The sequence below is a fragment of the Callorhinchus milii genome, unplaced genomic scaffold (genome assembly GCF_018977255.1).
Source record: "Callorhinchus milii isolate IMCB2004 unplaced genomic scaffold, IMCB_Cmil_1.0 Scaffold2, whole genome shotgun sequence".
Classification (NCBI taxonomy): Eukaryota; Metazoa; Chordata; class Chondrichthyes; order Chimaeriformes; family Callorhinchidae; genus Callorhinchus; species Callorhinchus milii.
The window spans coordinates 24,528,752-24,553,316 of NW_024704743.1; the positions used below are offsets into that span (position 1 = coordinate 24,528,752).

Consider the following 24,565-nt stretch of genomic DNA (forward strand, 5'->3'; position numbering starts at 1 on the left):
AGATACAGTAGAGAGCCCATAAATCTGCACTAATTGGGACTAGCCCTTTTGTGGATAAGCAGCTGATTGGAAAATATGTATTGTTTTCAGTGCTAATTAAACAAATTGTTCAGTCAGGAGGTATGTTGTCGCTGGAGCTTAAGCTTCTAACTAGCCCTAGGATCTAGGATCACAATATTGCTGGTTGGCGTCAGAGGTTCCCTTGCATCCTAACAAGTAACCGCACATATTTGCAACACAAGTTTTAGCCAGTATGTTGTAGCCTTACATCAAATTTTGATACAGGTAAATGGACATGTGAGTAATTGATAATATGCATTACGTTTCCGAAAAGAAATAAGCAGTATTAAAATGTCAATCAAATAATCGCATTGTTTTTCTGCAATTCTAAAATCATCATCTTGCTAGTTATGTATTTTTAGCTTTGCTTGGCCCTGAATCATTACACCTAGTCTGTTTTGGATTATTTAAGTCTTCATAGTGTGTAAACATAGGGAATTAGCCAGAATATGTTTTTGAATGAGGCAGACTGAACCCTCTTAAAATAATTGGGATTCAAGTTAACTTTTACCTAATAAGTAACTTAGGGATCTGTTTTCATGTTTTGTGATCCACTTTCAGCAAGAAGACATGTGAAGCAAGATTCAAACTTAAACGAAGAATGGAAAAGTATGTTTGGTTCTCTTGAGCCTTCAAACATTGTACCGTCATTGTCTAAAGTGCTTGTAGCCCCTGGAGAACAGGAAGGTGGTCAGGGGAAGAATCTTCGTTCAGAATCTTCACCAGGAATAATGATCACCGGCAGCACAGCAGTGCCGCAGGTAACAACTTCAGCATTTAATTAATGGAGGAATAATTCTGCTTTTTTATTTCTGCTCTGGTATTTATTTCCCTTGAATCACATTAATCTTGCTTCTTTACAATAAGAACAGTTTTCTCAGCTCACAACAGCTTTTATGGATTATGGATGAAATTGTTGAATCAGTGCCATCTCAATCTCAGTCTGGCTCAGTTTGTAGCATCCTCACATCTGAAGCAGAAGGCTCAGGGTTCAGGCCCCACATGAGACATGAACTCATAGAATAGGTTGACTCTCCGATATAGTGCTGGGGTGCACTACACTGATGAAGCTGCTGTACTTCGGATGCGGCGTTAAACCGAGGTCCCCTCTGCACGTTCAGGTGGATGATAAAGATCCCGTAGCACAATTTGAAAAGAGTTTCTCTTGATGTCCTGGCCAACAATTCTCCGAATAAAATTGGTGATTCACTTCATGACTATTTGTGGGACAATGCTGTGTGCAAATTAGCTGCCACATTTGCCTACAAAATGCAGTTTCAATACTTTACAGTATATCAGGTGAAGTATTTTAAGCTGCCCACTGACATGAAAATCACTATATTAAATGTTATAATTAGTTTATAGTTAAAGGATAGTTTGTGCTGTTGACTCCTGTTTACTACACATTGAGTTAAAGGCATCAAAAACATTTCACAGAAACAGGAATAGACCTGTAGAGCCTGCTCCATTGTTTTATTAGATTATTGAGAAGCTGTTTAAACTTCAATTTTTTCAATCCCATTTATCTGCCTTTTCTTCATTTTCTTAAATTTCTAGTTTAAATATCTGAATTGATTCGATCTCTGCAGCTTTCTTGCAAAGCATTCCACATTCCTAAAACCCTTTGTGTGATGAGATGTTTTTACTGTAAATTTTAAGATTTGGATATCTAACAGATGCTATGCAATTATTCCATCATAACTTTTGGAAAACTTTGCTTGGAGAGATTTATTTTACATGAAAGATGTTTTATAAATGTCATGTGTTGGCAAATATTATGTTTTCCTTAACTAATTCTAAAAGGTATCCGAAGGAACTGTGGTCCTAACAAGGAAACCAATGTCTTCCATGCCAATATTGCAAACTGGAAATGTTCCAACATTGCCCTCTTCATATCAGAGACGCATTACCACGTGTGGGACTGATCTTCATCACTTGATTCAGCAGAAGCGAGAGCAATGCAGTGCTGAGCGAATGGCAAAGCAGTTAATGGAAAGCGCTGAATGGGAAAGCAAGCCTCCACCGCCAGGTAGTACACCAGAATCTTTATTGGTAGAATTTGCATTAGCCTCTAGTGCTGTGACTGAATACCTAGGCTTGCTGGCTCTTGAAGGGGGAGAGGAAGGGGAAAATAAATTACACCTTTGTTCTAAAATAGATGGTGGGACATGGAAGAAACATGATAATAATAATAATCCTTGCATTTGATATAGCACCTTATCACAACTTTGAGCCGGCTCAAAATAAGCAAATTGAGTTTAATATTTAAAACTGTTGAAACCGTTAGGCAAGAGATGGGTACAAAATCATTTTAATAGAATTAATTTAAAAACGAGAATACAGAAGTAAAAGATGACAAAGAGATGCACACAGGCAGTTTGTAAAATGCTTTTTGGTCCTTGAAGTTAGATTTCACATTATGGGAATATTGTTATCCTAATGTTTAAGTCATTAAGAAAATATGTTTTGGATTTCATCTTAATACACGAGCTGAACTTTACAGAACCGGCAATCCTATGGAGACTGATAGAGGCTGGAATCTCATTAGACCAGCAAAAGTAATGCACAAATAATGTTGTGGCATTACTACTGGATCGAGGCCATGCTGAAATGTGTCAGGAATGAACATAGCCAAGTACTCAAATTTGTGTTTGTACAACAGATCGTTGTTCATGACGATCTTGTTCCCAAGTACTGTATTACATTTTACTGCAGTGTAGTGTAATTAAAAGCGTCAAAGTATTGAAAATTTCAGTAGCCTTTCAAAAGTATTAAACCCTTCTCAGTGCAAATGTAGTTTCCTGCTTGCCAGAAATAACCACATTAGTATACTTAGGAAATCCTGCATATGATAACATGGGTGGTATAGCATGTAAACAGACTATTTGGCCCAATTAGGTTGTGCTGGTGTTTATACTCCACATGAGCCTCCACCCCTCCTGATCCCTTCTCCCATATCCATCTATTCCCTTGAAAATTCTCCAGTTAGTTTGGCACTCCTGGACTCACAATTTAATGGGGTCCTAACATTTATCGTGTCTTATGAGAGCTGCCTATACAACTTCATTTAAAGAAGTTTCATTTTAGACATGCAATGAAAAAAGATTATGATTTTGATTAGTAACAGATTTTATTAATTGGTATTTAGATCTTCTGAAGTTGTCATTGCAATTTTCTGCTGGAGTAAATGACTGACCTTGGCCTATAATAATAATAATAATAATAATAATAATAATCCTTGCATCCTTGCATTTGATATAGTGCCTTATCAATTCTTTGAGACATCTCAAAGTGCTTCACAGAACTTACTGTAAAGTGAATTGACTGCAAATTTTGTAGGAGAAATGTGGCAGCGAATTACACACAGCAGTGTCCCACAAACAGTCATGGATAGAGTGACAAAATTATTATCTAAACATTTTTTTAAAGAGATTATTACCCCAGGAATGCGATCCGTCAATCGACTAACAACCGGATTCCTTCTTACTGCTTGGTAAACAGAGGTGTGTGGAGTAAGGAAACTTGCCCAATGTTTCGTCCTTGGCCTATGGTACTAATAATAATGCATTACTGATCTACACTCTCTTTCTAGGGTGGCATCCTAAAGGGCTTTTAGTTGCTCATCTTCATGAACACAAATCAGCAGTCAACCGGATCCGGGTTTCTGATGAACATTCTATCTTTGCGACCTGCTCAAATGATGGGACTGTGAAAATCTGGGATAGTCAGAAGATGGAGGGAAAGACTACAACTACCAGGTACAGTGTGATTACAATTCTCTGATGCTGTTTTACAGTCCAAACTTTAGAATTTAATTTTTTCTTCATGGTGATCATAAATTGATGCTGTGATGGAAAGAGATTGTAGGGAGGATGAAATAAAATGAGCCAAAGAGCATTCTTCTTCCAAACCGACCTTGTGATAAATGACTTAAAGAGCTTTCATTTTTGTAGGACCTTATGTCAAAATGTACGAGAGCTTCACAGTAATCAGTAACTGGGATTTACAAAACTAGGCTGACACTCCACTGCATGGCAGGATGTGGGATGCTTTGTCAGAAGTGCCATCCTTTGAATGAGACGTTAAATTGAGATCCTGTCTACCTGTTCAGGTGGATGTTACAGATTCTGTTGCATTATTTGAAGCAAAGGAAGCTTCTCCCAGTGTCCTGGCTAACGTTGGGATTTCCATGTGTAGGCGAGATGCATGGAAATTTCAGCTTGGTTTGGAGGCATGGTGATGGGGTTCTGCTGACCAAACAAAATTATTACATTTTTAAAAAATTGTTGGGTGACAATAACGAATATTACATTTTAAATATAAAACATGATTTATTATTATTGTTTTTTTTGAAGGGATATGTAAATAAGGGGGACCTAGCCAGGGGAAGGGGGCAGCCTGGGGGTGATGGGGTAGGGTGAGTGGGAGCAGAGAAAGCTGTGAGCCTGGAGGGGGGCTTGGCCTTTCACATTGGGAGGACATCTAAAAGTGCATCATGAAGTGACAGTGTATTTTGTAGGCAAACACATCACCTTGGAGGAGATCACATTTACTTGCCACCAAGGATTTCTATGATTTGCTCGGCACTGGTTTATGGAGAGGAGACTTGGCTCACTTCAGGGACTAGATTTGTATTTATTACTGAATATTTGAAAAAGATTGTATTGTTAATTCTCTGACTCTTGCCATCTCTCCATTTATAGTTTGAATGTGGTTACATATTTTTTCTTAATCACTTTTTTGTACATATAGATCAATCTTGACTTATTCTCGTATTGGAGGGAAAATCAAAACTCTGACCTTCTGCCAGGGCTCCCACTATCTCGCTGTAGCTTCAGACAATGGAACTGTCCAGCTTCTGGCAATTGAAGCAAGCAAACCACCCAAATCTCCCAAGATACATTCACTGCAGAGCAGGTACAGCACTCTCCGAATCAGAATGTTAATATTACTCATGTCAGTGTAGTTTTTGTTTTTAACTCTTCATAGAAGGCTTGTCTGAGCTAACCCGTTTATGTATCAGATTTTACTGTAATTCATGAGTGGGTATTTATATTCCCATGTTCTGGTTGACTTTTTTTAAAGCGTTGAATGTGCGATGGTATAACATCTAACTTCTATTAATAATGTATATATTTTAATTCTGCATTTTGTATGAAAAGCATCATTTTTTTCCACAAGCATAACAACAACAACTTGCACTTATATAGCGTCTCCACGCAGGTTAATGTCTCAGAGTGCTCAAATATTTACAGTGAAACTAACCCAATTTATACTGCATAAATTCAACAGCTGTTGTTCCCAAAAAATACTTTTTCTTTGGTATTGCTGTAGTTTCCAAAGACTCTTGTCTAACACTGCTGTTTAAGTATATTTACGCGATTTTTCAAGCAACTCTTCTATCAGCTGTCAATATCACAAATAGCAATATCATTCATGTATAATTTTGCTGAATACTACTGAATTTGTGTGTGTGTACCTGTATTTGATTGGTCCAGATCAGATTTCACAAGTTCTGCTGCCTTAGATGCTGTTAGCTCTTCCAATTTAGAAAGTAGGACCAGAGCTGAAGAATCTGTGTTTGCACAACATATGAATGCTGCATACATATAATTTCACTCCCTGAAAAATTCAGGCTCCGAGGTTATAAGCAATGGTTTCTTCATGACTATTGTAATTGTGGACTTTATAATGGCCTCCAATATTTTATGGACACATTCCAGCTTTTGTTGACAAAATAGAAGCATAGCATGTTTATGGTATCTTTAAAAGTTTTTAACCATAAGGAATAAGCTAACCATTGTATTTCTTTCACATATTATTCAATCATTCTATTTTATCTTTTAAGGATTTTGGACCTGAAGGATGATGGCTGTGTAGTGGATATTCATCATTTTAATTCAGGTGCTCAGTCTGTCTTAGCATATGCAACCGTAAATGGCTCTTTAGTTGGTTGGGACCTGAGGTCTTCGACAAATGCCTGGGTGCTAAAGCATGATTTGAGACTTGGGCTCATCACCTCATTTGCTGTAGATATACATCAGTGCTGGTTATGCATAGGTAAGTGTTTTATGTTGCAAGCTCCTGAGTCTGTTTGCCTAATTAATATTGTTTGGCGAAAGTAATGCGTTTTAATAATGTTTAGGTGGATAAAAATAACAATCTTTTGATCAACTGTAAATAACCACCTGGAAATATTGTTCTTTTGAGGGGGGTAAAATGCAACCTTTTACAGAAAACCTTTTCATTAAAGGTACAAGTAATGGAACAATGGCTTGCTGGGACATGAGATTTCAACTTCCAATATCGAGTCATTGTCACCCAGCAAGAGCTCGTATCAGACGTCTACTAATGCATCCCCTCAGACCGTCCTGGGTCATTGCAGGTAATTTTGAATGCAGAATTCAAGCTATGTTTTTCTTAAACAATTGATCTTTTGATAAAAGAAGAATGTATTGAACAAGAAATGGTTATTCAGTATATCGCAAATCATAATCAATCTTCTGTACGATGGACTCGATTGCATGCTTGGAGTCCTGTAGCGTAGTGGATAGTGCACTCACCTAACAAGTGAGAGGACCTGGGTTTGATTCACGGGCAGGGTGAAACCTTGGGCAAGTTTCCTTACTCCACAAGCCTCTGTTTACCAAGCAGTAAGTAGGAACCTGGTTGTTAGTCGACTGGCGGATCACTATCCCGGAGTAATAAAATAATTTGGTCACTTGATCCATGACTATTTGTAGGACACTGCCGTGCGCAATTGACTGCTGTGGCCCATAAAATATAAAGCCAATTCACTTTACTGTTTATTCTGTGAAGCACTTTGAAATGGTGATATGGTGCTGTATCAAATACAAGGTTTTTTATTTTTTAATCTCCTGGTAAAAGTTTTGTATTGATATAGCCTGATGTGCATGTTTGTCTGCATATTTTATCAATAGTCATCCCATTCTTACATCTACTGTTCAGCTTGAATGAATTGCGTCCCAATACACAGCATATCTCTCCTACTGTGGAAAAAATGAGCTGCTTAGTCGATGGGTGGATAGACTGCCCTACTCAAATGCATTGATCTCATTTTCTGCATGTGTTTTGTCATTCCTGTTCAGCTGCTCAGGGAAACAATGAGGTGTCGATGTGGGATATGGAAACTGGAGACCGGCGTTTTACTCTCTGGGCAAGCAGTGCTCCACCATTATCTGAAATGCAGGTTTGTGGGCCTTTTAAAGTTTTTTTAATCAGAAGACCATAATTTTGCAGATTGCTACCATCATTGAAACTTTTTTTTCCTGCCCTGAGAAAATTGAGGTGAAAATGGTTTACTTTTCTTTAAAAAAGGAGTTTAGGAGGTTTTTTTTATTGCAGAGGGTGGTGAGAATGTGAAACTCACTGACATTCGCAGTGATTGAAGCAAAAAATATCAATGTATTTAAGAGAAAACTTGATGCATACATAAGGGGAAAGGGAATAGAGTGATATAGGAGAGGGCATTACAAACCTTGACATGGACTAGATGGGCCAGATGACCCATTTCTGTGCTGTATTATTATATATCATTCTTTCTCATCCCTCTGGAGACTCAACACTTATCAGTGTTGAGTCAATATTTCAGTATTTGTATGTGACTGCTCTCCCAGTTGACACCCAGGAAAAGATACCTATCTGTGTTTCTTATGGAGCTTCTTACCAATTAGTCTTGTAGCTAATTTTAGCTGAGCAGTTCCTTTTTATCCCGTATGAGTATGGTGATCTGAAACGGTAGGTCTTTGTGGGTGATGAAAAACAAACTCCAAGCTTTTAAACTTGTAATTTTGCCTTAAAAGTAAGAAATCTTCTCCCTCATCTCTACTCAATTTCAATGCTTCACATTCCTTCACTTCATTACAACAACAAAATTACATTTATATAGCGCCTTTCGCGTGGGAGGACGTTCCAAGGCGCTGGACAGTCAGTGTTTCGGACCTAAGCTGGGGGTCAGGATTGGGGAGGGTGGAGGGCAGGGGGAAGGAGGGTGATCGAAAGCACAGTCGAAGAGGAGGGTCTTCAGATGGGTCTTGAATGAGGCAAGGGAGGGGGTGCGAGGCGGAGGGACTGCGGCATGAAGTCCCTGAGGGTGGGGGCAGTGTGGCTGAAGGCCCGCCCGCCCACCAATGGTGGGGATGGCAAAGCGGGGGACATGAAGCAGGCCAGAGCCTGCTGAGTGGAGCGAACCATGGAGAGCTTTGAAGGTGAGGACCAGGATCTTGAACTGTATCCTCTGTGTGATGGGAAGCCAGTGGAGTCAGGTGAGGATGGGGGTTATAGGGTCATGGAGCCTGGTGTGGGAGAGGACACAGGCTGCAGAGTTCTGGGTGATCTGCATCTTGTGGAGGGAGGAGTTCAGGAGGGCGACCAGCATGGAGTTACTACAATGGGTTGTCTCTTGCATGTGCTAAAATATTCCACAGCACTGAATTTTATAGAGATTGCCTTTCTGTGTTGGAATGTTAGAGGAAGCTAAAGGTCTAACTGAATTATGTTTTATTCATTGTTGCATTATTTTATTTAATGCGCAGCCTTCAGCTCATAGTGTACATGGATTATACTGCAGTCCAGCAGATGGAAACCCTTTACTACTGACTGCTGGCTCAGACATGAGGATAAGGTAATGAAATTACTGACTAGAATCTGGATGTAAGGAGGTTTATTTGGTGCTGCTCAAAATACCCGTTTTCTATTTTAAATGGCTTGCCATATAGTATTGACAGTTCTGTCTGGTGCTGATTATGTTATCTTGTGAAGTGTTTACTAGTTTCATATTTTGTACGTTTCATCTCAATTGTATTCAGGCATTTTTGTCAATTTATTTGTAGGTCTTTTACTCTGATGATTTGAGTACTCCTGAATTTTAAGGCCAATTTATTTCTAACTTAGGACATCTCAAAGCACTTAACAGAACTTACTAGGCACCTGAATCTGGGGTGGAGGGAGAGAAGCACAGTCATGGAGGAAGTGGGCTTTGGAGGGGGAAGAGTCTGAGTGACTCAGATACAGTTCAAGAGCAGGGGCAGGCAGAATGTCTGAAAGCTGATTCATTTCCCTTTTTGAATGTGGAACACCATGTTAAACTTCTACACGGTTTGTATTTAATTTGTATCTACTTCTATGAAAAATATTTTATTCATGTATGGTGAATTTCCCTTAGGATTTTCTTCTGGATGAATTGGATAATAATAATAATAATAATCCTTACATTTGATATAGCGCTTTTCACGTCGGGAGGATGTCCCAAAGCGCTTCACAGAATATACTGTAAAGTGAATTGACTGTATATTTGTGGGCGAACGCGGCAGCCAATTGCGCACAGCAATGTCCCACAAACAGTCGTGGATTGGAAATGACCAATTTATTATTGTTTTGGAGGGATTATTATTAGGCTCTGTGTGGAGTAAGGAAACTTGCCCAAGGTTTCGCCCTGACCTGCCTGGAATTGAACTCAAGTCTCTCACTTGCAAAGCGAGTGCTCTAACCACTGAACTACAGCTTGCTAAGTCATTTTATGTTTGAATCAGAACATTTATAGACTAAGTTTTTTAATTAGTATTCCTTATTAATGCATCTGATCCAAGCCCCTTCCACCTTGACATGTTAACAAAGTCCTGGACTACTATAGAGTTAGATCGGAAGAGTAAGCACATTTTGAAATCCATTTAGTCACTGACGATACAGATCATCCAGACTGATGCTATCTTTAGGGATCTTGCTGACCTTATAGTCAATGGCTAAATGCATTTCAATATAATCTATAGTAGTCTAGGACTTTATTGGATCACTGATCATTCTACAACTAATTTGTTTCAGCTACTATGCCCCGAATCTCTGGAACTCCTTGCCTCAATCCTTCCATTTGCCCCCTCTTTGCCCATCTTCAAGTCTCACCTGAAGATTTTCCTCTTCGATCGTGCCTTTGGTCCCCTCCCCGCTCGGCATCAAGCCTCGCCACTGTCAAGCACTTCAAGACACCTCCCGCATTATATAAATGCAAGTTGTTGTAGTGGGTGTTGATTGTTGATAAGTAAAGGTGGATGGAGCATGGACCTGAGGCTGAAGGAGGGAACGTTCTGTTTCGTTACCTGAACCTCAGCATTGATGAGGTCATCGTCTGGTTAAGAGGTTTAGCAACCACAGGAAAATTAAAATAGAAAACTTTTTTTAAAAAAAGTTTGAATCTTTTTACATGCAAATAAATATACAGCTTTATTTTTAAATGCTTTTTTTATTAGATAAAATAAGTTGCAGCTGAGCAGTTGATGAGTCTTTGGATAATTACTGAGGTGATAAACAATATGATTATTATTAGTTTCCCTATCTTATTTCCTGCATTACCAGGATTATATTATCTTGCTCATCTGGAAAACCTTCAGTTGTTCTCCCTGAAATGTTTTTATAATGTGATGTAGTGTAATGTTTTAATGTGTGGCTTGAATCCATTTCTCGAATATCTTATTTATTCTGGTCTTCCAGATGTGAATCTTATTTAGTGCTTGCTTAAAGTTCTTTCCTCACAACTGCTAGTTTCGCTCAGCGACCTTGTGAATAGCTGTTTTGCATATAAATTGCGTATAAAATCTTCCAAGGACGTTCCCTTCTATCAGATCTTATTGGCAGATGGACACGCTACCCAAGTGTGCCTGATAATGGAGAAATTTTGGCTACCGCTAACTTTAATCATCAACTCTGCAGTGGGAATTGGAGGAAAGAAATACGATATATTTGAGCTAACAGAATTACACAATCTTTATACTGTTGTTCATGTGCTTGTGCATACATCTGTTAGTTTAGTTAGTTAATGAGAATATGTTCATACTTTTCTGTCAATTCTGCAAAAGGTCATGCTTCTGAAAAACTTACCAATTTGCAAAGCTTTACTTCAGCCCTCTTAATCCACATCAACTAACATAAAAATATTTTAGACTTTTAGAAACTTTACTTTTTATTACCTTTAAACCGTTTTAAGATTTCTGACCATATGTTCTCTGCCACAGGTTCTGGGATCTAGTCTACCCAGGGCGATCTTACATTGTAACAGGAGGTGCTAATGATGCTCTACATTGCCCATCGGTTTCATATTCTGGAAAGATAATTGAAGGAACTGAGGTTGTACAGGTAGGTAGGAGCCATTTTATTTTAACTTTTTTCATTGGAAGTAAGTCTGCACAACTCTTGAACAACAATAAAAGTTTACTTGGCATTTCTTCCGTCTAGAGGACGTTTCAGTGTACTTCAGACCAATGATTGGGAGCCTAATTTTGGGGGTGGGGTGGGGGGAGAAGTCAGCTACAGAGAGGAAAGATGGCCAAAGGCACAATCAAAGAGAGGTTTTGTTGGTGGAGGGACTCTGGAATGGAGTTCCAGAGATTAGGTGCAGAATCTGAAAGCTCACTCATCAGTGGGGAGGGAGAACAAGAGCAGCCGGGGCAATAAGCTCGTAGAAATAAAGGGGGATGAGGCAAATGAACATTTGAACGTGGGGATGATAATCTGTAACTTGATGCCTTGGGGGATAAGTAGCCAGTGGGGCCAGTGCAGGGGATGTGGATTGATGGGTTTATGGAGCCTGACCCTAATGCGGAGGAGGACACGGGCTGCAGAGATCTGGATGGTGTACAGCTTGTGTAAGGAGAAGCTGGGGAGTTCAGTGAACAGGTCATTCGAATCATTGAGCCTGGAGGTGATGAAAGTGTGAATGAGGATAACGGCGGCCTGTGGGGAAAATTAGTAGCAAAGGCGAGGGATGTTGCAGAGGTGAAGGAAAGCAGAGCGAGAGCAAGTACAAGCTGTAGCTGTAGCCACTGTACATTGCAGAATATTCAACATAGTTTACACGAATAATGTATTTATAATAATGTATTTATAATAATTTTTTAAAACGATAACCACAACAATTTTAAACAATTCCAAGCTGCTTTATTTTTTGTTTCTAGAATTACTTTCAGATGCTGCTACTTATGTACATTAACTCCATCGTGAAATATCTGGTTTGCGTTTTGAAACCTTTACGCTTTATTGGTTAATAAACCTTTTTAATCTATTAAATTCTTGCTATTTTTCTTAAAGGAAATTCACAGCAAACAGAAAGTTGGATCGTCAGAGGATGTGCCTCGTCGAGGTCCTGAGTCTCTTCCAGTGGGACACCATGATATTATCACGGATCTTGCTGCTTTCCAAACTACCCAAGGTTTCATTGTGACTGCGTCACGAGATGGGATTGTCAAAGTATGGAAGTAATGGTTACACTGAGAATGTCAACAGCTAAACTGTATTCTTGTTGAAAGCAAATCTTTACTGATGGAATTGTCAACATCTACACATTGCACATAGGTATTACATAGGGATGCTTTTACGATTGGATGAAGGCAATCTATTAACAGAATTTGTTTTCTTGTTGTGGCATGCTATTTTTATATTTCAATAAGATTAAAACTTCCATAACCTCCTGACCTGAATAGTTGTAGTAAATGAGATCACAGAATGCTTTTCAGCAGAATGCTGAAAAAGCCCGTGGCTGGTGTTACTAAATGTAGCTCACAAACCTGGGATTAATGCTACCCCTGTCCAGGTGTACTATAAATGTATCCGAGATATTACTTGTGTCCAAAATGTTCAGAGTTAATTTATATACCGTCATGAGTTCAAGTAATTTGAATTGTTTTGGAGCATTAAAAGCAAAGTCATTTAATTAATTATAACTTTAAACTTATATAATTAACTGATACTCCAATGTAGTGAGGGGGTGCCTTGCATTGTTGCCGGTGTTGTCTTCAGCTGAGACATTACATTGAGGTCCTGTCTGTCTGTTCAGTGGACATTAAAGGCTCCATGGCACTATTCAAAAGGAAAAGTGGGTTTCTCCTGGTGTCTTGGTCAACAATGCCCTGGATCATTGAATAACACAATTCTATCCTAGAGGATACCAAGCCTTCAACATGGGTGTAAGTACCGGGATTGTATTTTGCAGTGGAAAGAAGTTGTTTCTATTAAACACACATTGTGGAGTCCTGTAGCTCAGTGGTTAGAGCACTCGCCTTGCAAGCCAGAGACCTGGGTTTAATTCCCAGCAGGGTGAAACCTTGGGCAAGTTTCCTTACTCCACACGCCTGATAATAATCCCTCAAGAAAATCAAAACAATAAAATTGGTAACTTCAATCCATGACTGTTTGTGGGACACTGCTGTGCACAATTGGCTGCCGCGTTTCGCCCACAAATATACAGTCAATTCACTTTACAGTATATTGTGTGAAGCGCTTTGAGACATCTAGAAGATGTGAAAAGTGCAATATCAAATGCAAGGATTATTATTATATCAAGTCCTTGCCCGAGGAGCACCTTTATCGGTTTGTTTCATAATTAAATTTGTAATTTTTTATGTGAAGATCTTCATTTGTCCATTTTATGTTGCTGAGACCAAAGTGATGAGAGAAAGGTGATCCCCTCGAAGGGTATAGACCACTCAGGAGAAATTCCACCTTGATCTAGACTCAATCATTTACATAGCGTTTCAGAGAGTCCAGAATTTGGCATTTCTAATTTAGTCTTAATTTTGAAACCAGTTTTCCGTAAGTTCATTAAGAACTGCGGGAAACTAGCTTCAAAGTTGACTGAATTGTTGACTTCAACAATTTGTCAAATTTTTGATGCACTGAAATGTGAATGAGTAAATCTATACCAGGTGGAATTTCGCCCTAAATATCGTTGGTATTGGTATTTTCGGCCTTTTATTTTCCATTGGTAAAAAGTTATCAACTTTTTCAACAAAAAATCTTATGGTGAATGCTTCATCAAATTATTACCTTTGCATCATTACATTCTGTTGTCATTGATAGCCATGGCCATTCTTTCATATATAAAAATAAGATGTAGCTCAGTGATTGTCAGGGATTTCTCTCCCCCATGCTAATTTGTCATTAAATGCCACTTACTGCTGCAAAATGCTAAATAATAATTCAGCTGTTCTGTGTTATTTATCATTTGGGCAGTGGAATTATGGTGAGCTTCGCCCTCTAATGTAATTAAAGTACTATATATTGTATGAGTTCTATGAATATCTGACATTCTCACAAATGATCGGATGTACGTTATGGAATATACAAGGATCCTGGGAGCTGTATTTGCAGAGTAAAGTAATAGTAAACTGTTGGAATAGAGCATAAAATAATCACCCTATTTGTGAGAGCATTCCCTTATTTGGTAAAGGTGCAGGAATCTTGCACACAGATTTTTGTCAATGAGAATTATTATTTATTAGCCCATTGTTTCTTGGGACATTAGCCTTTGCAAATGCAATATATAATGTTTTTAATGTCAGTCTGTTGGAATAAGAATGTACTTTGTCTTGTACAGGAAATGAATAATTATGATTAAATGTCTTGAGGTCACTGGTTGCTGCAAGCCTGGTGTCTACATGGATAGCTGTTGTATCTCTTAATGATTCAGTCGAATGTACTTCAATAAATATATTCCTTACAAGCTGATATTAACTGAGTTATCAGTTATGTGTTTTTAGAATATATTCCTTTTGAGTTTTTAAACTGAAGTTTAAATATTTCTTGTAATACTGTTTCTACATTTTAATAGTAATTTACGATTCATAATTACAGTTGATCAGGGTGAGCCAGAAAGTTGAAATTGGAGGCTGATGCAAATGTCTCATTTTAATTGCTGATCTTAGAGAACATTCGTTTGACCGAGATTGCCTGCTGGATCAAACTTCATGCAGATGTCTCCTGTTCAGTAGGAGAAGGAAAAGATTTCCAAACTTTCTAGCTTTATCTTCCTACCCCCATCCTTCATGTGCTCCAACTCTTACCAAATTCTGCAGCCTGTATCCTCTTCTACAAAAGGCTCTGTATGTCCATTATTTGGCTCCTCCACAGACTTTATTGGATCCCAGAACATCAACAACTGACTTTAGTTCTTCATCTTGATTTCCAAATCCCTTCACAATCTTACATACAAATGCAGAAATGTTCTGGATTGAAGTGGGCTGTTGAGGCCACTGTGTCTGTGCTTCATTATACACTTAAAATGTCTTAAAGCACCGTTCTTCAAAAATACAAATAAACTTGACAAGGAAAGCAGAGGCACAGACTGTCTGTTCTGTTCTCTAGACTGCAGAAGGTTGTCTTTGATGAGAAATCATCATCACTGGGGTAATCAGCACAGTAGAAATGGCTCAAAATTAAACCTGTACTGTCCAAACCAAAATTACCGCTAGGTTTTCATCTTGTCATTATTCCAGTACTAACAAGTTTTGCTTCAATGGGAGTCTATTGATTTTAATTTATCTCATGCATCTCTTAACTACCTTGCCCCTTACAGTGGATTACATATTCCTGGGCTCACTAATTCCATTTGTAGTAATGGAGATCTCATCTGATAAACTTGAGATCATTGAAATGATGTATTGGGTTTTTTTTGCCTCAGCTTCATGAAGTAGAGTACTGAGGTTGAGCACAGTTTGCCCTGTTTCTCACTGTTACCTTCATCTTTTCATTTGTGCTTTTGCTTACCATTAGCCCCCAAACCTCCATCCCACCCCCAGCTCAGGCTCCTAGTCAGTTGTGGTATGTGCTTTCAGATTCCTCCTGATGTGAAAGGTACAGTATATTCTGTGAAGCACTTTGAGACATCTAGAAGACATGAAAAGCGCAATATCAAATGTAAGGATTATTATTATTACTATATGAATGTAGGTTGTTGAACTGATAGTGATTTCCAATTTGCCAAGGAACTGCAAGATATGCTGTACAATTTGATTTTTTAAAAAAAAATTGAGTGGGAAATTTGTTGGGATTAGTTTTCAGGTTTTTACTCCTTGGAGCAGAGAGTGTTGAGGGGTGATTTAATAGAGGTATTCAAAATTTTAATAAGAGTAGATTGGGTGAAATTGTTTCCTCTGGAGGGTGGGTCGGTAACTAGAAAACACAGATATAGGATAATTGTCAAAAGAACCAAAGGGGAGACGAGATTTTTTTTTACCCAGAGTTACGATCTGGAATGCACTGCCTGAAAGGGTGGTGGAACCAGAATCGATAATAGCTTTCAAAAGGGGAATTGGATAGATAATTAAAAAGCAAAAATTTGCAGGGCTATGGGGTAAAAGCGGGGGAGTGGAACTAGTTGGTAGCTCTTTCAAAGAGACTGCACAGGCACTAATGGCCGAATGGCCCTCCCTCTGTGCTATAAGATTCTATGATTTAATGATTCTATGAAAAACAAAAAGTAGGATACAATTATTTTAATTCCCTTGACAGCAACTTCCAATATGCCTTTTGCATTTTCACCTCCAATGTTAGTAATCTGACTCAATTTCCATCAAAACTTCATTTGACAGTATATTCATGGTTATTTGCTTTGATTAAGTGACTGCCTGTTAGGGAGAGTTCCTAATTGGGAAGGGAGGGAAGAGTTTAATACAGCTTGACTTAAACTAGAGCCAACTCTTAAACTAGAACCAACTGCAATACTCTTCAAAAAAAATCATGGTATGCGCCCAGACTAACAATGCAGCTCTTATGCCCAGCTCTGAGAAACCCATGTAGGGGAATCTTCCAAAATGTTCCTGCCCCTCTCTCCTCACAACTATACACACCATTAATTTGAAAAGTATGCTTTCAAAGGAGACATTTAAAACTTTCCAAGCCTGACTGCCCTAGAAACGTTCCACATGAAGATTACATTCAAAGTGTTTCAGGATATTGCAATTTATTGAAAATATATTGAAATAAGCTAGGGTATTTTTGACATAATAGCGCAGCCAGGACTAATCTCTGTCCTGGTGGTCCCTTTTTTTCTTGGTTTTCATTCCTGTCTCTATCCATATGTTTTTGATTTTGCAAAAGCAACGAAAAAATGTCTGGTGCTCTATCCTCAATTCTGAATCTTCATGGGTGGATCTGAGCAGTTACACGACAGTGCGTTCTATTTTACATTCTCACCAGAGATTAGCAAACAGGATGAGAGGACAATCCTGGAGTGCTACTTCTGTGATTTTGTTTTCAGATTCACAGTTCTGTATTTGGGTTTGCTGTTTTTAAACTTTTAACAATCATTTCAGGCTCCATCTTGCTTATGCTATAGAACCTTTTTTGTTGTGATTTATTTGCTTCCTTAACTTTCACTGGCTCATGGAATTAGACGATTTCAGGGAAAATAACAATGTTCGGGAGGCTGTATTTTCTTGCAACTCTTGCCTCCCGCCCCCCCACCCACCACTAACCCTCAGGCTGCATATAAACTCACTCATGCCGTCAGCATATCCAGTCTTGACGATTTGAACATCCTGCCCACCAGACTCCCAGGCTTTTCTTTACACAAGCTGGAACTCTGCAGCCATATCCTCTCCCACACCAGGCTCCGCCAGCCCATTTCCCCCATCCTCACTCTGCTTCACTGGCTCCCCAGACCTTAACTGATCCAATATAAGATCCTTATCCTTATTTTTAATTTCCTCCATATCCTCACCCCACAAAACTCTGTACTGTCTCGGCGATTACTTCCACTCAGCAAACACTCGCCGGCTTCATGTCCTTGGTTTCCTTCATGTCTCCTGCCTGATCCACCGTTCCAACAGGTGTCAAGCTTTCAGCTGTTCTGTCCCAGTATGGACCTTCATCCTGGAGATTCTCTGCTTTTTCCCCTCCCTCCTCACCTTCAAAACGCACGACAATAACTATATTTTCAACTGCATTTTAGCCACCCCAGCTTGGGCTTCCAGTTACTCGTATGAAGTGATTTGAAGCAACCTCTTGATTATTGTGTTCCAGAAAATTTGTTTTAATAATGATAAATAAACTACTCGTGGAGTCCTGTAGCTCAGTGGTTAGAGCACTCGCTTTGCAAGTGAGAGACCTGAGTTCAATTCCAGGCAGGTCAGGGCGAAACCTTGGGCAAGTTTCCTTACTCCACACAGAGCCTAATAATAATCCCTCCAAAACCAAAAACAATAATAAATTGGTCATTTTCAATCTACGACTGTTTGTGGGACATTACTGTGCGCAATTGGCTGCCGCGTTCGCCCACAAATATACAGTCAATTCACTTTACAGTGTTCTGTGAAGCGCTTTGGGACGTCCTCCCGACGTGAAAAGCGCTATATCAAATGCAAGGATTATTATTATTATTATTATTACTGATTGCTTTTGGCAAGGGAAATCGATTCCGATGGAATTAATAATTCGTATTTAGTGATGTTTGAGAGCTTCCAAGTCAGTTTCTTGCATGGAACACAGATGTTGGTGAGGAGTTACATCTGTTATCCTTAAACATGTATGGAAGTTTAGAAACTCTTTCATCACTATCTTAATACAACTTTTCTAAATTATCTGATCTTTATCTTGGCAAAGTCTGTGATTCCATTTTGTGGGGTGATTTATCATTTAAAAGAAAATGTGCAGTTTTTCTCTAGGTCTGGTTTATATTGCCTCCTTATTCAAATTCACCCCAATATTTATATTATTTGCCTATTCTTGTTTGTAGGACTTCACTGGTGCAAATTTTGCTTTGGAATTTGGCTACATTATCACATTCACTTAAAGCGTGGAAATTTCCCTGTGCATGGAATGCTCACTCTTTTGACGGAGGGATGTACCCTGCTTACCTAATTCTGCAGCGAGTTAAATACAACATCAACTTGGATTTATGTAGCGATACAGGTTGGCAAGGCTTGAGGATCCCAGAGTGTGTGCTGGAGAGTTTGACCATCTAAAACCACACAGCTAGCTTTAGAGAGCACTGTCTGTCAAACTTGCTGTGGTTTGCCCAGCTAGGACCACCATTAGGGCTTTGGTTTGTAGTGTTAACAGGAGCCAAGTGGGAGGAATCCCTGCCCTTATTGACCAGTCTGCCCTTCCGAGTCCTGAAGATGAGCCTGGTTGGCTGGTCTGTCATCAGCAGTGGCATCGAGCAAGGTGGTCCAACCTTTTGGCTGCCGCGGGCCGGATTCCCTATTAGAGAAAGGTCTGCTGGCTGGGTCAGCGTGGGTCAGCTGGCGGCCCACGGGCCGCATCCGGCCCAGGACCATTTTCATCATTCCAACTTGCGCTCCCTCCTTACCCGATTGACATTCTCCCAGGGCAGAGGCAGCAGCCAGCAGTTGGGAGGCAGGGCAGAGAGTGGAAATAATACCAGCCATTACCGCAGTCTGTCAGGAAGGCAAGCGCATCTCCTTATCCACCGCGTCCTTAGCAACAGCGGTGCAGGCAGTGAACCGTGCGACTGATTGGGAGTGAGGAATCGAGGGGGAGTGAGAGGAGAGTGGGGGAGGGAGGATGAACAGAGAAGGGGGAAGGGGAGAGAGTATGTGTGAGAAAGGTAAGAAAGGTGGAGTGAGTGAGAGAGAGAGTGATTGAGAGAGGAAGAGAGCAGGGAGAGAGTGAGCGAGAGAGTGAGGGGCGAGAGAGTGAATGCGCAGGAGAGGGGACAGCAAGAAAAACAGAGTGGGGGGAAGATTGAGAGAGAGTGTGTGTGTGGGAGAGAAGGGGAATGAGAAAAAGTAATTGAGAGAGGGAGCGAGTGTGTGAGAGAGGAGGAGAGGGGGAGAGAATGATTGAGGTGGAGTATGAGAGGGAAGAGAGGGGTGTGAGAAGAGGAATAAGACTGAGTAATTGAGAGTGTGTGAGAAACTCTTCTCTGTCCCCCCCACTCCTGCCCCCTTCCCGCCTCTCCAATCCCTCTCTCTCCCAATCAGAGGCGCAGGTCACTATCTGCAGTTGTTCAGGAAGCGGTTGGTACGATACACGCTTGCCTTCCTGGCACACTGCAATAACGGCCGATATTATGTTCACTTTCCGCGATGAGTCCTCCCAATCGCCGGCTCCAGCCGCTGCCATAGCAGGAAGATTAGCAGAGAGCGAGGGAGTGGAAGTTGGAATGTTGGAAATGGTCTCTGGGAGGATACAGTCAACCGCTGCGCTGGATATGACCCACCGGTCACCAGTTGGATCACGCTGTCTTAGAGTATTGTGACGTGCAGAGCTCAGGAATCAGACTACCGAGACTCACAGAGGACTGACTCGATTCCGATATTCCATTGCCAAGCACATCACATTGGAGTCAGCTCAGCTTCAAGGAGATCCTGCTCGAAGCCCTCTGCCGGAGGATAGGCACAAGTCCCCACTATCGGTGGAATTTCCTTTTAAATCTGATGCTTCGGTGGTTGGAACCTTGGGCAAGTTTCCTTACTCCACACGCCTATTAATAATCCCTCCAAAAAAAAACCAAAAAAAAACAATAATAAAAAAAAATTGGTCATTTTCAATCTACGACTGTTTGTGGGACATTGCTGTGCGCAATTGGCTGCTGCGTTCGCCCACAAATATACAGTCAATTCACTTTACAATGTGTTCTGTGAAGCGCTTTGGGACGTCCTCCCGACGTGAAAAGCGCTATATCAAATGCAAGGATTATTATTATTATTATTGGCGGTCTAGCTTTCCGTAAATCTGCTCCCACCCTCTGGAACTCCATCCGACATCCCTTCTTCGTCTTGCTCCCTCCCTTGCCTCCTTCAAAACACATCTCAAGACCCTCTTCTTTGACCACGCATTCGGCCACCCTCCTACCATCCCCCTCGATGCCAACCTCATGCTCGTGTTCAAATCCCTGACTGTCCAGTGCCTTGGGACGTCCTCCTGACGTGTTTGAAAGGTGCTAAACAAATGCAAGTTGTTATGTTCTTCTGAAATGGGACCATCAAAAATAACAGCAGAAAATAACAGCAGAAAAGGCTAAAGTTTCAGGTAAAGAAGGACAGATTTAAACCATATTACATATATAGTTGTTCCCTTGCCCCATTTCTCATCTTTTTACTGTGGGCTGCATTCTCGATAGCAAATCGGGTCCACATATTAAAATGTTTCTTGCAATATTCTGGATTCCGATTTGTATGTAACATCTTGTTCAATTTGTTTTGGGAGGTTATCTAATAATCTTGATTTTTTTTGGTTTGTGAGGTTTTTTGATCCTGTAACTGCTTCATTCATTTTTAATATTTTTACGTAAACATTAAGATTATAATAATAATAATAATCCTTGCATTTGATATAGCGCTTTTCACGTCGGGAGGACGTCCCAAAGCGCTTCACAGAACACATTGTATATTTGTGGGCAAACGCGGCAGCCAATTGCGCACAGCAATGTCCTACAAACAGTCGTAGATTGAAAATGACCAATTTATTATTGTTTTTGGTTTTTGGAGGGATTATTATTAGGCTCTGTGTGGAGTAAGGAAACTTGCCCAAGGTTTCGCCCTGACCTGCCTGGAATTGAACTCAGATCTCTCGCTTGCAAAGCGTGTGCTCTAACCACTGAACTACAGGACTCCACATTATATTCCTTGAAACACAGCTTTAATGCTTTAAAGACATTGTGAAACCCTCTCAAAAATTTAATTTTGTACACATCTCAATTGTCACCTTGATAATGGTCTCTGGATTGCAGAAAAGCACTGTTAAACATATTGATCTTGTCTTGTGGTGAATGGAACCTCAGAGAGCAATTGGAACAGCAGCCTTTCAAAAATCTGTTAGTGTCTGTTCTTCCAGTTTACGTTTTATATAAATATAGTGGTTGAAATGCTTTTTGAATTGTCACACAAAGGAATCTAGAAAAAAATAAACAACAAAATTCCACCGTACTTAATTTATACTGGTCAGTACTGGAATACTGTGTTCTGTTTTCCGTCCCCGACCTTAGGAAGGAAGTAGTAGTCCTGGAGGATAAAATATCTGGAATGAAAAGGTTAGCTGTGGGAAATTGGGTAAACTTGAATTATATTCCCCAGAGTTGATGGAATTACAGGATGATCTGATTGAGCTGTTTAAAATAATGAAGGGAAGTGACAGGCTATACAGTGGTTGACCCTTCCTTTTGGTTGGGGAATCAAGAACAAGGGGACATTGTCTTAAAACTGGAGCTAAAACAAACTAGAAGGGATATCAGAGAACTTCAAAAGGTTATGAAAATTGGGAAGAATTTCTCCCAGTGCTGTAGGATTGATTTGGATGTTTAAAGGGGAGGTAGACAGATATTTGTAAAAAGGGTCAAGGAAATTGGATTAAAAGATCTGCCATAATGTATAAAAACCAATAGAACAGACTCAATTGTCCGAATGACTTATTTTTTCTGAGTTCTAAGCGGCTTTTACTTAGTACTGAAATGCCAGTTCTTGAATTTTTACTTTTCCTGTTTCACAGCAAGATGTCTCAACAATGTGATAAGGCACTATATCAAATGCAAGGATTAATATTACTAAAACAATATTGCAATTTTACTGGATTACTGTAATATTGTGAATTATTAATTCACCTTCATGACACATTTGCTCGATTATAATACACAACATTGGGAATTGAATAGGTACTTGAAAACAAAACATTTGCAGGGCTTAGAGGTAGAAATGGGGCAGTAGGACTAATCGTATAGCTCTTTTAAAGAGCTGGGACAGGTACGATGGGCTGAATGGCTTTCTTATATGCGGTAAGATTCAATGATGCTATGAATATTGCATTGGGTTTTGCTAAGGTTAGACTCCTTCTTATGCTCCATTATGAAAATAACAGTCATGCCAAAATATTTTTTCCAGCAGTGAGTCAGGTGCAATGTTCTGTTGTGTAGTCGCCTCAGTCTGTGCAGACTGCAGACTGTGTCTTTGTTTATATTTGTATTAAAAGATTTTCCCAACAAATAAACCCTTCAAAAGATGATACAAACAAAAAAATACCATTATGGACATTTTGTGTCAGTTTGGTTCAGTAGTAGCATTCTGTGTCAGGACTTGAACTCACATAATCTAAGGTGACATTTCAATGCATTGCTGATGGTGTGTCGCATTATTGCAGGCATTGTCTTTCGGATGAGAAATTAAACCCAGGTTACACCTGCCTGTTCAGGTGGATGTTGAAGATCCCATGTCATTTGTTGAAAAGAGAAGGGAGTTTCTCCCAGTGTCCTGGCCAACAATACCCAAATAAAAATGGTCATTAATTCATGTCTATTTGTGATACATTTGTAGGAGTCCTGTAGCTCAGTGGTTAGAGCAATCACCTTGCAAGCGAGAGACCTGGGTTTGGTTCCCGGCAGGGTGAAATCTTAGGCAAGTTTCCTTATTCCACACGACCGATAATAATCCCTCACTTCAATCCACGACTGTTTGTGGGACATTGCTGTGCGCAATTGGCTGCCGCGTTTCGCCCACAAATATACAATCAATTCACTTTAAAGTATATTCTGTGAAACACTTTGAGACGTCTAGAAGTCATGAAAAGCGCTATATCAAATGCAAGGATTATTATTATTATATACATTGCTACCATATTTGCCTACACGTTCACATTCACTCAATTTCTCAGTAAATCGTATGAAGCGCATTGAGATGTCCTTCTGAAATGATAAGGCGCTATACCAAATTCTAGGATTATTACTATTTATTTATTACTGTAATTTAGAATTATTGGACATTGGACTTTTTGTTCAGAAACCTATCAAAACTTCAGTTTTTTAGTAATATAGACTTTAGAGCATTGATCAATTGACAGCTGATTTAATTATTTCTGGTAAAAGATTTAATCATTTCCAAACCTTGTTTACAATACAGTAATTTCGATTTTTAAATAGGGGAGAGACGGTATATCTAATGGAGAGAAACTTTGGCTACATAGATTAAATGTCATTCTATAACAGTTGGGACTGGTGAGAGTTTGGGCTGTGGAAAAAAATTAGACCAGGCTTCCTAGCAAGAGAAGGTAGGTGTTGACAAAGTTACTTTGTCAAATGTTTGGGTTACATTGCTATGTTAAGTTGATATCCATGAAGAGGGACTGAAATAATATGACCAAAAGAGCAGTGGGACTGCAGAAATCATGGGACCAGCTTTGGACATAACCATTGCACCGAATGTCAGAGTAATCAATCTTGGGTCCCACCAGTAGCCAGTCTTTGTGTTTTTAACAGATGTGAACACACCTTTGATCATACTCAAATGTGGTATGAAATACATGTAAACCATCATAATCTCAATGAAAAAAGAGAATATGTTTCAAGAGAATCGTGCACAGTGTAAAGATGAATTAATTGTTTCTGAATACAAAAATCTTGCCTTGTCATTTATGGCTTACAATGAACTGCTTGATAATTTGTTTTGTGACTTGATCTCCTTTTTCCCAAATGGATGTAATTGCTCCATTAAAATCGCACAATGCTAACAATTTGCTCGATATTTTAGATACTGTAATTACATGGCATTGCTCAACACATTTACAGAAGCCCCAGGGCTTCCTCCTAACATGAAAGGCGCTATACAAGTATAATTTGTTGCTGCTCCTTCTTATTTCTCAAATCACCTCCATCACGTTCAAGTTCTCAAATTGATCCAATATGTTACCCAGGCTGTTCTTATATGTTACCTAACCTGCCCAAGTCAGGAAGGGCTTTTTTCAATGAAAACTTTTATTGGGGCCTAATGATTCA

At 39.6% G+C, this 24,565-nt stretch overlaps 1 protein-coding gene across 1 annotated transcript in view; it reads left to right on the plus strand.

Moving 5' to 3' along the window:
- pik3r4 (phosphoinositide-3-kinase, regulatory subunit 4) overlaps positions 1-12,902 on the plus strand; it is a 31,938-nt gene extending 19,036 nt beyond the window's left edge. Inside the window, exons 10-19 of the mRNA XM_007889678.2 lie at positions 622-821; positions 1,864-2,089; positions 3,653-3,818; positions 4,813-4,977; positions 5,909-6,120; positions 6,314-6,445; positions 7,170-7,270; positions 8,616-8,704; positions 11,085-11,205; positions 12,157-12,902. Coding sequence (XP_007887869.1) covers positions 622-821; positions 1,864-2,089; positions 3,653-3,818; positions 4,813-4,977; positions 5,909-6,120; positions 6,314-6,445; positions 7,170-7,270; positions 8,616-8,704; positions 11,085-11,205; positions 12,157-12,327 — 1,583 coding nt within the window. The 3' untranslated portion in view covers positions 12,328-12,902. The remainder of the gene's footprint in view (positions 1-621; positions 822-1,863; positions 2,090-3,652; positions 3,819-4,812; positions 4,978-5,908; positions 6,121-6,313; positions 6,446-7,169; positions 7,271-8,615; positions 8,705-11,084; positions 11,206-12,156) is intronic.
- Positions 12,903-24,565: the final 11,663 nt, after the last annotated feature.